The following is a 16,995-nucleotide window of genomic DNA, read 5'->3' as shown; positions in this document are numbered from 1 at the left end:
TACGCCTTAACTGGCCATACTCATTTGCATTCAAGTGAATCCAACTCTTAACAATGACGGTGAAAGAGTATGGACCGATCTTCCTTTACAAAGCAATATAATGACAACAATGATATCAACGAAGGTTTCATCAAAATCTAATATCTCAATTGGTGATTTCCTTTTGAGATCTTGCTTCAGATATGATATGTAATTTTTATTTTTAATTTCTGAGCGTATATACCCTCTAAAAAAAAATTATGCCTATATATATATATGTTAAATCCTTGAGTTTCACCAATTCGGAAACTGGCCTGAACTCATCCGTCAACTCAGGTGTTGTTTGGCAAGTTAGTTTGTGGTTAAATAGTCACAAAAGACAAAATAGGTTATTTTAGGTACAACAAATAAAATATCACATCCAACCCATAATCATTACACTATTCTCTCATAAAAAAAGTCAAAAAAGCTAAAAAGTCAAAAAATCCTCTCCAAATCAAATTTTTTAGCCCAAGTTAAAATAATTCAAAAAATTAAAAAATTAAAAAGTCAATCCACTTTTCAAACGGAGGGTCAATTAACATGAGTAGTTGATTTCAAAATTTCAAACGATTGAGATCGGTTTGCAAAATTGTAATCAGATCATGTTTGGTTAGGTTGGGAGTAAAGGTCAAACCCGACCCGTGCACGGAGTATGTATTTGAATTTTTCAAAAATTTTCCATGGGCTATTTGTATAATTTACAAAAAAAATAAAAAATAAAAAATAAAAAATTTAAATGGCATTGTTTGGTAGACGACGACGTATCAACTGGCTCTAGTCTTCTTCTAGATTAACCCAAACAAGGACGCAACAATTCCTCTTGTCATCATCATCAGTAACCTCGTTCTGTTCTTCAGTTTAGAGAGAGAGAGAGAGACAGAGAGAGATGTCGTGCTTGTGTTCTTGCTGTGCGTCTCTGACGTGCGGTCTTTGTTCATCGGTGGCCTCTGGGCTCTCCAAACGATCAGCTCGAATCGCTTATTGCGGCGTCTTCGGCCTCTCCTTAATCGTTTCATGGATCCTCAGAGAAGTTGGAGCTCCTCTATTGGAGAAAATCCCATGTCAGTTTCTTCACATTTTCTCAATTGCTTGTGTGATTTGATTGATTGCCATAAGTTTTCTGATCTGGGTTTCTTCTGTTTATTGTAATTTAGTAGTATTTTTATCATTTGGGCTCTTGTCCAAGGGGAAAAATTAAATCTTTTTTTTCACATTTGGTCAATTCATGTGTATGTATTCCCTGTGAGTGCTTAGAATTCAAGGGCTGTTTGATTGGGCAAATTATAGCATAGGATTGGGATTATTTATCTCCGGACTCATATTCTTTTGTTTGGTTGCAAATTTTATTATTCGGATTAAATTTCAGTGATCATTCTATCTAACAAATTGACGGATTTTTTTAATCCTAATACGGCAAAACTTACATATAATTGTGATTATATATTTCCATATTTATTGCAAAACAAACGTGGACCAGAGGGAAATATGTATCTCACTAATCCAACTGGATAATCAATCTTACATTAATCTCATGGATTGTTAATCCCCTCACTATTAATCTTGCTAATCAAACAGGGGCCAAAGGTTTAAGTTATCCTTCAATGCTTGTACTGTTTGTTTTATTAAGAACATAGCTGATTTTTGTCTAGTGTGGGAAAAACCTAGGACCATATGCCAATTTTTTCCACGAATTGACAATCAAAGAAAGTATAATATTTTGAAGTGATAATGGAAGTGAAACCACAATTAGGCAAAATAAACACACAATTTGATACAACATAGACCCAAATCATCAAACTCAATAGTTCAGTCCACAGATACAATTTAACAAAACTAAGCCCCAACGGTGTGACCCTATTTCAAAATCTAATTTCATACCATTCAAACCCTAAATTAAATATCCAAAATTTTAAACCGTAAAAAATAAAAAATAATAAATAATAAATCTCAACATTGATTAGGGTGTCAACAAATTATCAAAACCCCAAATTTCTATTATATTTGTGTGTGTGTGTATATATATATATATAGAGAGAGAGAGAGAGAGAGAGAGAAGGCTCGCTATCGGTTGGATGTTAAAACTGGGCCATGGTCCTCGAATTTCTAATGCCAAGGATGCACAAATACTTCAAAATGGGTGATGTGTCTATATCCAACATGTATTAAACATTGAAAGTCATAGACACGCGTGTCCATGTGTCAATTTTTGAATCTTTTTTGACAGGACACATTGAGGGCACTCCACAGACATGCTTGTCACATGTTTAGACATGTCTCAGGATACCTTTGTAGCCTTTTTTTTTTTTTTTTTCTTAAGAAAGTTGATGTGCAGTCAAAGTAGAGTATATGGAAACAAAGAAGGGGAGAAGTGAAAAAAATTATAATAATACACCCGCATATATGATGTCTCTTATAAATCCTTATTGATCCAAAAAGGAAAATGTTTCAAAAATGTGTAATTTGTCTTTCAAGAAATAATTAAGAGTACTGCTTTTAAAATTATTGACACTTAACTCATCTCGTTTTTTGTATCACTTCATAAGTTTTTATTGTATTTGAATTTTTTCTAGGTTTCAGATATCTAATTGTCCACTTTGTTACACATCATAAAATAAAAATAAAAATTCACTACATTGTCTAGATTTAATAAGATATGACTACTAGCTTAGAGATAAGAACTTGTTTGGTTTTGATTTACAGGGATAAGCACTTCCGAAACTGCATCAAAGGAATGGTATCAGATACAAGCAGTTCTTCGTGTCAGCTTGGGGAATTTTTTGTTTTTTGCAATACTTGCCCTTGTGATGATAGGCGTGAAGGATCAAAATGACAGACGTGATTCCTGGCACCATGGTGGATGGACTGCTAAGCTTGTGATTTGGGCTTTGCTCGCCGTCCTCATGTTTTTCATGCCAAATGAAGTCATAACAATTTATGGTCAGCTTTACCTCCATATATGGCATTTTGTTTTGGAGCATTTAATTGTTTTGGTTTTTTGTTTTTTGTTTTTTGTTTTTGTTTTTGTTTTTGTTTTTGTTTTTGTTTTTGTTTTTTTTTGTGTTGGTTCCAAGCTTGATAGTTGGAGCATTTTTGACACTATCTTTGATATATGTATGTCACATGTAGCATTAGCAAAGTAACAAAAAAAAGTGTTCCCATGTTATTATTCGGAATTGCCCTTTGGAAGAATTGGATAATTGGATTATTGGGAAAATGAGACCCAATGTTGTGATTGTCATTGTGCATAGGAGGAATTTCTGTCTAGAATGGAGTAGCCTCTTATGGTTTGTGCAACATGCTTGGGGCATCTTAGAAGTCTTATAATTCACCATAAGTATAGTTTAATCAGTGGCTACAGTTGGCTCTCACTTTTTCACATGATGTCCTGTCCTCATTTTCATTTTTTACTATCCCACCCATCTCCTCCAACTCTATTTGAAACTGTAAAAAATTGTACTTGTTTTCCAGAAGACTAATTCATAATTGGTTGTTACAAAATCACCCTATTTGCAGGCATTCTATCAAAGTTTGGAGCGGGTTTATTTCTATTGGTCCAAGTGATCATATTATTAGATGCCACACACTCGTGGAACGATGCTTGGGTCGCTAAAAATGAGCAGAAATGGTTGGTTGTAGTAGTTATATGTCACCAATATCCCTATCCTAGATTTTGTTTGACTTATTATAACCGTCTTTTGTTTGCTTTCAGGTATTATGCTTTACTTGCTATATCAGTTGTTTGCTATATTATAGCATTTACGTTATCAGGAATTCTGTTTATTTGGTTCGATCCTTCTGGCCAAGACTGTGGTCTCAACGTCTTCTTTCTTGTCATGACCATGATTCTTGCGTTTGCATTTGCTGTTATTGCGTTGCATCCACAGGTAATGGAAACATCTGTTTCGTTGGTGGTCCAATGCTTTCATTTCTTGACATTATTGTAAACCATTATTTAACTAGTGCTTTTGATCTTTATGTCTTCGTGTATATTATGTTTGTCTTCTACTATCCTGTTGCCTTGTTGCCTTGTTGCCGTTGAAGGAACCAACCACTCAAACTTAAGGAAAAATGACCGAAATATTGATAACAATTCTATGATGCATAACCATGTTTAGTTTTTGGTGGGGGGTTGCTTTTGTTAATTTCCTCTTTTGAATTAAAGGGATCTTGGTTGGATTAAACCAAGGGCTATACTTATCCAAAAAAAAAAAAAAATTAAACCAAGGGATATGGTATGAGCCGTATGACTGAACTGAATAAACTTTTGAAATGAATAGCAAGTCAGACAAGAAGGAAGCACAAAAAACTTAAAAGACGACAGTGAATGGGATGACAATCATTCTTTAGGTATGTGTACTATGCTTAGTATCCCAATGCGTTGGCATGAGGCTCATGGGTTGTTCATGCATCCCAAATGTCACACGTTTTTTAGATTTTATGAGGACTTAATTATAGGAACTGTGTAATTTAATCACTAAGGGAATGAGTTATCATAGTCTTTCTCCTTTGTGTTACCAGCTTTGCCTTGACAAATGTTTCGTCTCTAATTAGTATCTTGATGTCTTATTCTATTTTGAGACTTTTTGGGATAATCTCAGGGCTTAAGGTTAATTTGGAGAAAAGTAGCGTGGTGGCCATTAATATGTAGCAAGACCTGCTTCAGAATAGGGCATCACTTTTAGGATGTGGTATAGAGGTACTTCTGTTTAAATATTTAAGTCTTCCATTGGGGGGTAATCCTAGAAGTGAAGCTTTTTGAAATCCTGTTGTGGAGAAGATTGGTAAGAGGTTGGAAGGGTGGAGTAAGGCTTTATTGTCACGCGGGGGTAGATACATTTTGGTTTAGACGGTTTTGAGTGGTATTTTTATTTATTTCTTATCTTTATTCAAGATACCGGTTAAGGTGGTAAGGGCATTAGAAAAGTTGATGAGGGATTTTAGGATCACCTGGTGAATTGAGATTTAGGCCTCGTTTGGGAACCCTCCCATTTAGCCAAAAAGTCAAAAAGTTACTAAAAAGGTCAAAAAGCCAACAACCCATGCCAAAAAGTCAAAGATTCTCTTTTCTCTCTACTTTTTGCACATCTTTTCGTAAAAAATCAAAAAGTCATCCCAAGCATATTAGTTTTTTTTTAGCTCTTATTTTAGCCAAATAGCCAAAAAGTTACTAAATTAGTCTGTTCCCAAACGAGGCCTTAGTTTCGTTGCCTAAGGAAAAGGGGAGTCTGGCCATTGGTAATATTTTGACTAGGAACATGGCCCTTCTTGGTAAATGGTTATGGAGATTTCCACTTGAGAGTGATTCACTATGGCATTCAGTTATTAGAAGCAAGTATGGGACTTAAAACAATGGTAGGGATTCATGGGTGGTTTTGAGGGGTAATTGTCGTGCTCCTTGGAAATTAATTTCTCATATCTACACATGTTGGTCTTGTCATCTTTCTGTAAGGGTGGGCAATGGGAAACTTGTTCGTTTTTGGGAGGATGTTTGGATTTGGATGGGTCAATCTTCTTTTGCTTTTGATTTTTCACATCTCTATAGAGTGACTCGATCTCATAATTCTTCTATTGCTTCCATGGCCTGTTCACTTTTAGCTCCAATTTCCTAGAATTTTGATTTTTCTAGGAATCTTAATGATAAGGAGACTTCACAGTTGGCATCTTTGTTGTCCATAATCGATAATTTCTCTTTGGCTCCTCTTTTGGAGGATAAGAGGGTTTGAGCTCTTCATTCATTTGGGATTTTTTCTTGTAAGCCTTTTTTTGATAAAATCATCGATATTCCTCATGTTCCTCAGTTTTCTTTTTATAAAAGAATTTGGAAGGGTTGTGTTCCTCTTAAGATGAAAGTGTTCATGTGGGCCTTGGTTCATGGAGGCATTTTGACAAATGATACATTGCAGAAAAGGAGGCCTAATTGCTTTCTAAATCCTCAGTGGTGCATTCTGTGTTGTAAGAATGGGGAATTCGTGAATCATTTATTTCTGCATTGCCCAATTGCTTTGAATTTATGGCACAAATTGTTTTTGTTGGGGAATGTTATGTGGGTAGCTTCTAAAGGGAGTGCGCATATGCTCTAAGTTGACTTTCGCTCTTTTGGAGGATCAAACAGAGCCAAAATGCTATGGTCTTGTGCGGTCTTTGCAACTTTTTGGGTTCTATGGATGGGAAGAAACTCGAGGGTGTTTGAAGATAAGTTCCGGGAGATGGACTCTTTGTGGGATAGTGTTTGCCATTTAACTTCTTTTTGGGTTTCAAGGAATCCTTTATTTAAACTTTTTTTTGTTAGCTAGAGATTGGTTGGCAGTGTGTGATATGTAGGTTTTTGCTTAAGAGTTTCTTGTTAGGGTTTTGTAAGAGGATGCTTTATCCTCGCTTACTTTTTTAATTTATCAATGAAGTCCTTTGTTGTTGATCCAAAAAAAAAAAAAAAAACTATCTTGATGTCTTATGTGTCATGGAAATGTTTTATTTTTATACTTTAAAACAAGAACACAGAAAGTATGGTGTGGAACTGATTTCACAAATAAGGATATCTTATCCTATGAAGTACGGGTACGAGTATGAGTACTTGTATTGGTACGATACGGGTACGTTCATACGGTAAAATTCAAAAAAAGTAGAGTACAGGTACGGCTTGTAAAAAAATATTTATTTTTAATTTTGAGTAATGCAAAAATTAATTAAATTGTTTAATTTGTTAAGATCCAACCTATAATTAATATATAATGCTAAAAGTAAAGGTATAAATCAAAATTAAATGTTAATATATTGTTAGAATTTCCCATCTTTACCTTCACCTACTCCACTACACACTCCACTTCACCTAACCCACTATCACCTCCACTACATCTTTACCTTCACCTACTCCACTACACACTCCACTTCACCTACCTCCACTTCACCACACACTCCACTTCACCTAACCCACTATCACCTCCACTACACCTACTACCACATTTTCTTCTATATATAGATTGTATAGGAATTGTAATATATCAATCTTGTAAAACATCAACAAAGCAATCAATAATACATATATTTCAACATGGTATCAGAGCAATAGGTTAGCTCTTGGTGAGCTTCACCTTCCGGCGGGCGGCAACCTTGCCTTCACCGCCCGCCGGACCCTAACCTGTTACATAATCAAATCTCAAACAGACCGGCTTCTCCATCCTCGTCACAGGCGCCGCCGGCTTCGTCGGCACCCACTCCTTCCTCGCGTTGCCAGAACAGCCGTCTCGATCACTCTCTTCCTCTACCTTCTGTTCTCAAAAGTTCCTTCAAGGTCGTCCATGGCCCCCCTAGCTCCGCCGCCGGCAATCCAGATGAGATCGCGAAGCTCTTTCCTGGCCTATTTGGGCAGCCATCGGCAATGTTGGTGCCAGGCGAATCGTCCGAGTTTCCCTCAGGATCGTTGCAAAGGAAGCACGGTGTACGGCTTCAGGGGTGGACCAGCTGGAATCATGAAGTGCAAATATGTGGTGTTGACTCCAGAGTTCATTTACCCGTACAGAAATCAGGGCGGCTTTGATATGATCTGCAGTGGCAGAGGCAAGATTGAAACTCCAGAGCAGTTTCAGCAAGCTCAAGAAACAGCATTGAAGCTTGATTAGGATGGGTTTGTTGTCATCGGTGGAGATGACTCAACCACAAATGCTTGCCTCCTTGCTGCAAACTTTAGGAATAAAAATATGAAAACTCGGGTTATTGGATGTCCAAAGACAACTGATGGTGACTACTTGGCAGATAGAATTATTTTAGTGAGGATAAGCTCATGGACTCCAATAGCAAGGCTATCATGATGGCTTGGGAGACACCACTAATGGATGCACCTGCAAAAGCTGTTTGCTCATATTATATAAACCTTTCTTTTTTTATTCTCTTTGCTCACCCCCATATCTGACCAAACACCACTCTTCTTTTATTTTACACTTTTCTTTTATTTTAAGATATATCTCTATATATATTTTTTATAATATATTTCTCATATCCCTACTTTTATTTTATTTTATTTATTTTATTTTTTCTATCTTTCTTTTTCCATTATCTTATTATTATTATTTTTTTATATTTCACAAAAAAAAAAAAAAAAAAAAAAAAACCTTTACCAATTTGCACAACAAATCATATTTTATTCATCTCAGGAATTTACCCCGGTTCACATTTTCCACCACAACCACAAACACAAACACACACAAAAAAAAAAAAAAAAAAAAAAAAAAAAGACCACACAAGATCACCATCACAACAACAACAGATTTGTTTTCTTTTCTACAGGCCGCCACCCACCGACCTACTCTGCCGCCGGTCTCTTCTTCTTGCCTCCGTCCTGGACGGCCCTTGCCGGTGTTGCCTCCGGATTTCCCACGCCACCGAGCACATTTACTCCCTGCTCCTCCACTGCCGCATATGGCGGTCCTCCAAATCGGAACATCACGGTGGCCTTCCGCTTCAGCTCCTTGTTTTCTGTCCTTAGCACGCTTATCTCTGCTCGCGCATCCTTATACATGCGTTGGAGCAGAGCCAGCTGGGAGTGTAAATGCTGCACCTCATTTGTCCTACTCTGCAGCCGGTTCGACAAATTTGTGACCGCCGTCATGGTTTCCACGCATGACTTCAGCGTATACTGATTAGCCTCAATATCAGTTTGCATCGCCATTTTTTGCTCCACCGACCGCATCGGAAAGTTCAATGGAGCAAAACCAGAGGTGTTTGGTTGCGGTTCACTGGCCACCGCACCAGTTATTTCTCTTGTGGGCTCGTTCAGTTCTGGAAAGAGCGTGAGCAGGTTCTGGGTAACTGGACGGGAAGAAGAGGCCATGTTTTTTGAGTTGCTAAGTGTTTCAGAGAAGGGTTGGTTTCCGGGTGTTTCAAGATTTGCAGAGACAAGCTCTCCGAGCGTTCAGAGGTTTCAGACTCGTATGCACAGCCTTCGCCTCAACCTTGTTTTAAATAGCCAGGGCCAGCCACGCGCATCGCGCGCCTCTTGCCGCCCGACAAACTGGCACGCCTTTTCATGGCACATCTTTTGATAAAGTGGGCACGCCTTTTGATGGCACGCCTTTTGAAAAAAAAAAAAAAAAAAAAAAAAATTGGGCACACCTTTTGAGGGTGCCACTTTTACAGCGGTCCGACATGACCCTATAAACTGTCCCGACATTGATTCCGGTTAGCTCCTTTATGGGTCCGACAAGACTCTGTAAACTGTCCCGACATTGATTCCGGTTAGCTCCTTTATGGGTCCGACAAGACTCTATAAACTGTCCCGACATTGATTCCGGTTAGCTACTTTATGGGTCCGACAAGACTCTGTAAACTGTCCCGACATAGATTCCGGTTAGTTTCTACAAGGGTCCGACAAGACTCTGTAAACTGTCCCGACATTGATTCCGGTTAGTTTCTACAAGGGTCCAGCAAGACTCCGTAAACTGTCACAACATTGTCTTCTCCAACGGTCCGACATGACCCCATAAACTGTCTTCTACAAACGGTCCGACATGACCCCATAAACTGTCTTCTACAACGGTCCGACATGACCCCATAAACTGTCTTCTACAACGGTCCGACATGACCCCATAAACTGTCTTCTACAAACGGTCCGACATGACCCCATAAACTGTCTTCTACAACGGTCCGACATGACCCCATAAACTGTCTTCTACATCGGTCTGACACCACCATACAGTGTCCTCTACAACGTTATGACACCCCATACAGTGTCTTCACCAACGGTCTGACACGACCATACAGTGTCTCCTATCCTTTTTTATTTTTATGTATTTTCTTGTTTTGTTACTCTCTCCAAACTCAAGTTGGTTAGTTTCTCTCCTCCTTGAGTTTGCGGGGGGCTGTTAGAATTTCCCATCTTTACCTTCACCTACTCCACTACACACTCCACTTCACCTAACCCACTATCACCTCCACTACATCTTTACCTTCACCTACTCCACTACACACTCCACTTCACCTACCTCCACTTCACCACACACTCCACTTCACCTAACCCACTATCACCTCCACTACACCTACTACCACATTTTCTTCTATATATAGATTGTATAGGAATTGTAATATATCAATCTTGTAAAACATCAACAAAGCAATCAATAATACATATATTTCAACATATATTAAATAACTTACAAACCATAGTTTAATTTTAAAATCATGCCAAGCATAAAACTAAAAATAAAAAAGAGTCTAGTGAAAGGAGTTTTATCTCTGTAGTAGAAGAAAATATTGTTTTAATTGAGGTACGGTACGGTTTAGGTATATACTAGGTACGTCTAGGTATGCCAAAAATTAAGAAGAAAAAAATTGAGTACATGTTTCGTGTGCAGAAGTACCATACGAGGTACCATACGCCGGTAAGTAGCCGGTATGGGTACGGCATGTTTTTCGAAGTACCCATACTTATTGGAATATCATTTAATTGGTGCTCTGCTGCAAAACTGGAAACCTCTGTTACAGTTTACTCAAAATATTTTCTAATAAGATTACAATCTGATCTCTGTAATGTCTTAAGTATTTATCCCCCTTTTTTCTTTTGGTGTGCGGGTGCATGTTTTGTTTTACTTTTACCTTTGCATGTGAGGTGAGGATTGGAATATGTTCTGACAAGTGACGACTTAGAAAGACATTGATAGTTTATATGAATCAAACAGGCAGAATGTACACTTCCTTTCTTGGAAAGGATTGTGGTTGATCTGTAAGAAGAGTAAGGAAGTTTGAGAGGTGGGATTGGGCCCCCGTGGGTGCCGATGCTCGCATTATGGGTTGTCAAAGAACTTATGCAATGGGGTTTCATAGCTTTTTTAATGCTTATAACTATTTTTGGATTCTTTTGTTTGTGTAGATTTCTAATTGATTGCCCTACCTGAAAATATTCAGTATGCAATTTCATACATTCTTGGTATTAACGGCCACTTTTTTAATTATATGGGTTTGTGATGTAACGATCGATGTTTGTGGAATTTTTGAGAAGCTACTCTCCTGGCTGATAAATCCCAGTTAGGACCTTGTATGTACCTATTATTTTCATTTTGTTTGCTGATTCTGCTTAACAGATTGAGCATTCTCTCGTACAAGTCTTTTTGGGTTTCTTTAAGCACCTCTACCATCATGTCACCATGTATAACTGGCACTGGTTTCCTTTTTTTTTTTAACCATGAACACAAAATCAGTTAGTTCCTAAAGCGCTCATTTTTTAAAAGATGGTCATAGCTTTTGATGTGCTGCAAAGTAATTGGTGATTTGACAAATTTAAGAAGCTCATAACAAAGAGAAGCCCTTCCCTTGATTTTTGAGAAATAGAACTCGAATTTGTAACTTACACATGGGTTACGATGATGATTGTAAACAGGTGAATGGAAGCCTCTTGCCTGCGTCTGTTATATCCGTTTATTGTGCTTATGTGTGTTATACGGGTCTCTCTTCTGAACCTCGAGATTATGTGTGCAACGGTCTCCACAACAAATCAGCAGTAACCACAAGTACGCTTCTTCTCGGGATGCTGACAACAGTTCTCTCAGTTCTTTACTCTGCAGTTCGTGCAGGATCTTCGACAACCTTTCTATCCCCACCTTCTTCACCCAAGTCAGGTACTTGAAATACCTAGAAACCTTAGTAGTCTGTTATAGGTTCATCATTTTCATATAATTTTTCTCCTTCTAAGGTGAAAATATCTTTCTGGTGTTTATTTTCACTAAAAAAAAAGAAGAGAAACCATATGGAAAAAAAAAAGTTTAGAAAACAGATTCTAAAAACATAAGCTAACAGCGTGAAATAAGTTTCTAAATATAAACTTCACCTTCAGGTGGGAAGAAACCCCTTCTTGATTCAGAAGTGGAAGAAGGGAAAGAGAAGACTGATGAGACAGAGTCGCGGCCAGTTAGTTACTCATATACATTCTTCCATTTGATATTTGCTCTGGCTAGCATGTATTCAGCCATGCTTCTTTCCGGATGGACCAGCTCTAACGAGAGCTCAGAACTGATCGATGTTGGCTGGACATCGGTTTGGGTTCGTATCGTATCCGAGTGGGTCACCGCCGTGCTCTATGTCTGGACCCTCATAGCTCCTCTGATCTTATCGGACCGTGAGTTCAATTGAATTTTCTGTACCACTGATTATTATCATCAATAATGCTAGAAGTCAAGAACTCAGACACAGAAAAATATCAAGAAAAATAGCATATGGTCCAAATTCAACTCACTTGGAATTAATTTGGATCATATATTATTTTTCTAAATATTTTTCTGTGTTTGAGTTCTTATTAGCATTACTTGATTATAATACATCTTGTAGTTTCAAAAGCTATTAGTATTTGGTCTTTCACCAAATTGAGTTATGTAAGAACTTCTCATCTTTGCTTGTGTGAATATTCTATCTTTCAGTAATGGTGTGAGAAGCAATTAAGCTGGTTTGTAAAAGAGGTTCCTTCTGTGGATGAGTCAGGTGTGATGTGAATATAAAATAGCATCTGCTACAAAAAAATTATTCCAAGTTGTTTGGTTCTTGTATTTTCTCTGTTATTTACAACTGATTTTTTATTTTTTGGACAATGTGCACTACATAAAATTGGAAAAGGGAAGGTATCTATTTATGCCCATTTTTTTTATGGGCCTTTCATCATGGGATTCACCTTTAATATCTGTGATTTTGGTGGAACTCACATAATCAAAGAGTGGAGATGTGTTTGGCACATAAATCAAAAGTAGAAATGTGTTTGTGGTATTGTCACGTTAATGTCACTAGTGACACTGAATAATTGCTTGGCTCTAAGGTTTATCTGAGTATTTCCTAAGCACAAGTTAAGCAATATGGTAAAGATTGTGTATAATGAAAGGAACCTGGTTAACTTGTGATAAACTTCAAGAATTTTGGTACTTTATGGGCTTCTAGAAAGGTCTTGTCTCTTGAAAAATATTTTGAATTAATTAAAGTATTTCTTAGTTGATGTTAAAATGGCAATGTAAAAATTAAATTTTAACACACCACAAGTGTTAAAATATTATAATTTGATTATCTTATTGTAATAGTATGAATGCCATTTTTATATTTTTCACAAAAGATTTAATAAAATGTTATTTATGAATTGCACTGTAAGAGATAGTAATAAACTATTGGGTTAAATTTTGGTAATACCGTAACTTGAAAACAACATGCTAGGACTCATCATGAGCAGAGACCACGCAATTATTAATGTATTTAGTTTATTGTCAAGGTTTAGGCTTGTTTTTTTAACACAAAATAAAATAAAATAAAATAAAATAAAATTTATTGATTTATTTAGGTCATATCATTTTTTTTTATTTTTTTAATAAATTAAAAAATTTAAAAATAAGACATACCCAAACCAATTTTAAAAAAAAGTTTGAAAATATGTTTATTGTTAAATATTAAGAATTTTTAAAAGCCTAACAAAATAAGATTTTGCTTTAATATTTTAAAGTAATTCTACACGTATTAACAATCTTATGAAAAATATAAATGGCCAAATGTGATTAGTTGAAAAAATAAAATATTTAAACCTTCAATTAATGTGTTTGGTTTTAATTTTCTGAATTCAGTTTTTTAAAAATTGAGTTTTTTGTTTTCGAGTTTTTTTTTAGTGAATATTTTTAAAATTTTAAACAATTTTTTTACTGTACTTTACTTAGATGTATTTAAATAGTAAAATATTTGTGAAAAATATTTTAAAAAATTAATAAATACACAAAAATATAAAGAAATGTACTGAATTATGGTTTTTTTTTTGTTGTTGTTGTATTTTTGGTATTTAGAGAATTTTTAAAGATTTTTTTTTACAAATATTTTACTTTTTAAGTGTATTTATGTTAAGTGTGTCTAAAAATTAAAAAAATTGTTTAAAATATTAAAAAAATCATTAAAAATAAAAAATATATATACAGAAAATAAAATAGTAGAATTTTCTAAAAACAAAACCAAATAAGCTAGTATTCGGACATAAATATTGTAGAAAAATTATTAGTAAAATTTTAAGGAGCAATTTGGGACCTCGGTAAAAACCAAGTTTTTCCAAAAAAGTCACCAAAAAAACTAATTTTTTTTGCCAAAAAAGTCACAAAAAAAATTAAAAAGTCAAAAAATTAACTTTTTACCAACTTCTCAAAACACTCCTAAATGTTTGGGATAAACTAATAAAGACAAAAAATTAAAAAGTTAAAAATCTTATACTATTTAAGGGTAGCTTGTGGGGGAAGTCACTAGAGCAAAATTATTATTTTGCCTTTTAAATTCAACTATCTAAAAAGTTAAAAAGTCAAAAAGGTGAAATAGTCATTTTGATTTTACTACAATATTTTATTACACATCTTTTCATAAAAAGTTAAAAAATTATTTAAAAATAAATCTTTTTTCTTTATTTTTTAAAAAATCAAAAAATACACTTATATAATATATTCTAAACAACCACATAATATTACTTGTTAAAGATTCATTTGAGAAGTTGTTTGAGTTAAAATTTCGTTTGGATTGAATTTTTTTAATTTTTATAAAAAAAATAATTATAATTTAAATATATTATTTTATTTTATTAATTTTTTAATTTAAATTTTTTTTTTCTTATTTTAACTACCACCGTCGTTTTAGGCTCTGCGAAGGTTAATCACAAGCGGTATGATGGCTTTTTTTTGTTTCTAGAATAAACGTGTACTTATCCAGTGCAATCAACCGTTTTGAATTTTGATTCTGACTACGAGGAATGATAGAATTGCCAAATTGATGATTGACAAGAGGAAGAAGTAAACGAAGGTATATTCTGACAACCACTGGGCTGATGGTTCAATTGAGAAGGTATGTATCATTCATTACAAGCGTGATTCAGGTTTAATTTTTAAAGGGAGTGAAATATTGAATGATTTTAGTGCTTCTTTGTCGAGATCTTATTTTGTACTCTGATCAAGTTTTAGGAGTGTGTAGTTGAGTTTCACTAATACTTAGACTTTGTACTCCGAATGAATCTTAGACTTGTTTGTGGCGTGTGGTTGAGTTCTGGTGTCTTGATAATAGGTCTCTCCCAGAAGTAGGGTTAAATGAGGTTGACAATCCGTTATCCCACGACCTGGGCCCACGGATGCCGTGCTGATATTTCAGAACATCATTTTTCTTTGATAAAAAAAAAAATGATATATTTTGACAATAAAAAAATAATAATTTATTACTTTATTAATTTATTTAAGTTATATTATATTTTACATATATATATATATTTAAAAAAAAAAAGGTTAAAAAATTAACTTTTTTCTTACTTTCCAAACCAAAGTCAATTATGAAGAAAACACACTTTTGTGCACGATTAGTGGAAAAAAGAAAAAGAAACAAAAAAAAAAAAAAGGGAAAAAGAAAAGGGATTTGCCTAAATTCAACATTTTTATAAGCTCCATTCAAAGTATGAGAAGAAAGGCTCATTGGACATTGTTTATTTATTGTATTGGCTTTCGCTAGCCCCTGTACTCTGTATTCCTGTTTTACTGTTAAGCAGGCCTTTGGTAATTTCGGATTACTGGCCGGTTACGGTGCTAAACCCATAGGGGCGGGTTTGGGTCGTGACAAAAGCGCAGAGGGATTGTTGACATTGACATCGTAGTTGTATGCGTGAAGATGTATTATGGATTAAACGTCGATAGTTGGAGGCGTTAATTCTATAGACGTCTAAGCATGACAATGCGAAATGGAGGTATGTGCTGTGTTATATTTATGTTTTGATTTGCAAACTTGTTTGATTGATAGTAACAAAAATGGTTGGGGGTGATGTGTTGTTGTTTGGAACTGTATGTCGAAACGGAGGCAGGGTTTACAGTAATGAGTATGATGTTACTGTGTATGCTTGGGAAAGGGATACATGTGGAAGTTTGATGTTGGTGTTGAAAATTATTGATGTGTTTGTGTGTGTAGACTGCTAAGAGTTTTGTGTAAACGTTATTGGTACGATATTGGGAATGATTAACACATGTAAAGTGGTGTTTTGAAATGTGTTGAAGGCTGTGTTGTGAAATTTTAACTGAGTAACATTGAAATTGGTCAAGTGTATGTGTATTTGCAGACAATAATGTACATGGTAAGTCAGTTAATATGTTCAAAATGAGTATTGTGGAACGTACCGGTCAACGTGCGTGGGATTTAATCGTTGATGTTTTATATTTGGCGTTAATGGCGTGTACATGGAATTATATGGGTGGGGATGTGAAAATAGTTGTTTGGGTGTTGTAATAGTGAATCAGTCGAAAACATTTTCAGGAAACATATAAATTCTCCAACACCACGACTCACCTACCAAATCCCCATCCAACACACTGAATCCCCCATTTAGGAATAACGAATCACACAAAGGGTATTAATGTATATTCTAAAAGACTCAAAATCAACTCAACAAACATTACTAAACAAAAGGGACTAAATGGTGCATAAGAAAACTCTTAGGACTAAATGGTTCAACTTTCCACAAAGTAGGATTTATGGATAAATTTTCCATGCTGGTAATTATTAAGACGGTATGAAAAGAAAGGAATAGAACTTAAGGATTGTTTTAAGGAATTGGTTAAAAGTTAACCTTTTCATTTTTTTTGAAAAATATATGTAAAAAAAATAAAAAAGTGATGTGATCCAAAATAAGTTTTGATTTTTAGCTATCTGTCTGCAAAAATCCTAAATTATCTCTTATTTCAAGTTAAATCGAGTACATAAATTTTTTTTATTAATTTAGAGTTCCTCATTAACTTATTAAAGGTTGTTTGACATGTGTTAAATAAGTTATATATATTTTTATTAAAAAAAATTAAAAGTTTAGTGAAAAAATTGAGAACAAATAAACTTTAGAATAATGCTTGGGACCCCCTTTTGGGGGTCACCCCCTCACCCCCCTTTGCCACGTGGCAGGGGGTGATTGGTGGAGCAGGAAAAAAAAGAAAAAGAAAAAGAAAAAGCAAAGGTGACCAATGAGAGAGAGAG

General features: G+C 35.2%; 1 protein-coding gene and 1 pseudogene across 1 annotated transcript; both read left to right on the top strand.

Annotated features, from left to right (window-relative positions):
• Nucleotides 1–787: 787 nt before the first annotated feature.
• LOC114273197 (Serinc-domain containing serine and sphingolipid biosynthesis protein) lies at nucleotides 788–12,528 on the top strand. Its single transcript, XM_028214975.2, has 6 exons — nucleotides 788–1,082; nucleotides 2,722–2,958; nucleotides 3,535–3,646; nucleotides 3,731–3,905; nucleotides 11,387–11,624; nucleotides 11,840–12,528. Exons 1-6 carry the CDS (start codon nucleotides 908–910, stop codon nucleotides 12,133–12,135), a joined length of 1,233 nt encoding a protein of 410 aa, XP_028070776.2. The 5' UTR covers nucleotides 788–907; the 3' UTR covers nucleotides 12,136–12,528.
• On the top strand, nucleotides 7,103–8,213 carry LOC145794961 (pyrophosphate--fructose 6-phosphate 1-phosphotransferase subunit beta pseudogene; annotated as a pseudogene).
• Nucleotides 12,529–16,995: the final 4,467 nt, after the last annotated feature.

This window comes from Camellia sinensis, chromosome 7 (genome assembly GCF_055761805.1).
Source record: "Camellia sinensis isolate YWXY chromosome 7, ASM5576180v1, whole genome shotgun sequence".
In the NCBI taxonomy this organism is placed as follows: Eukaryota; Viridiplantae; Streptophyta; class Magnoliopsida; order Ericales; family Theaceae; genus Camellia; species Camellia sinensis.
The sequence above is the reverse complement of the archived record's forward strand: the minus strand, read 5'-3'. Positions and strand labels throughout refer to the sequence as shown.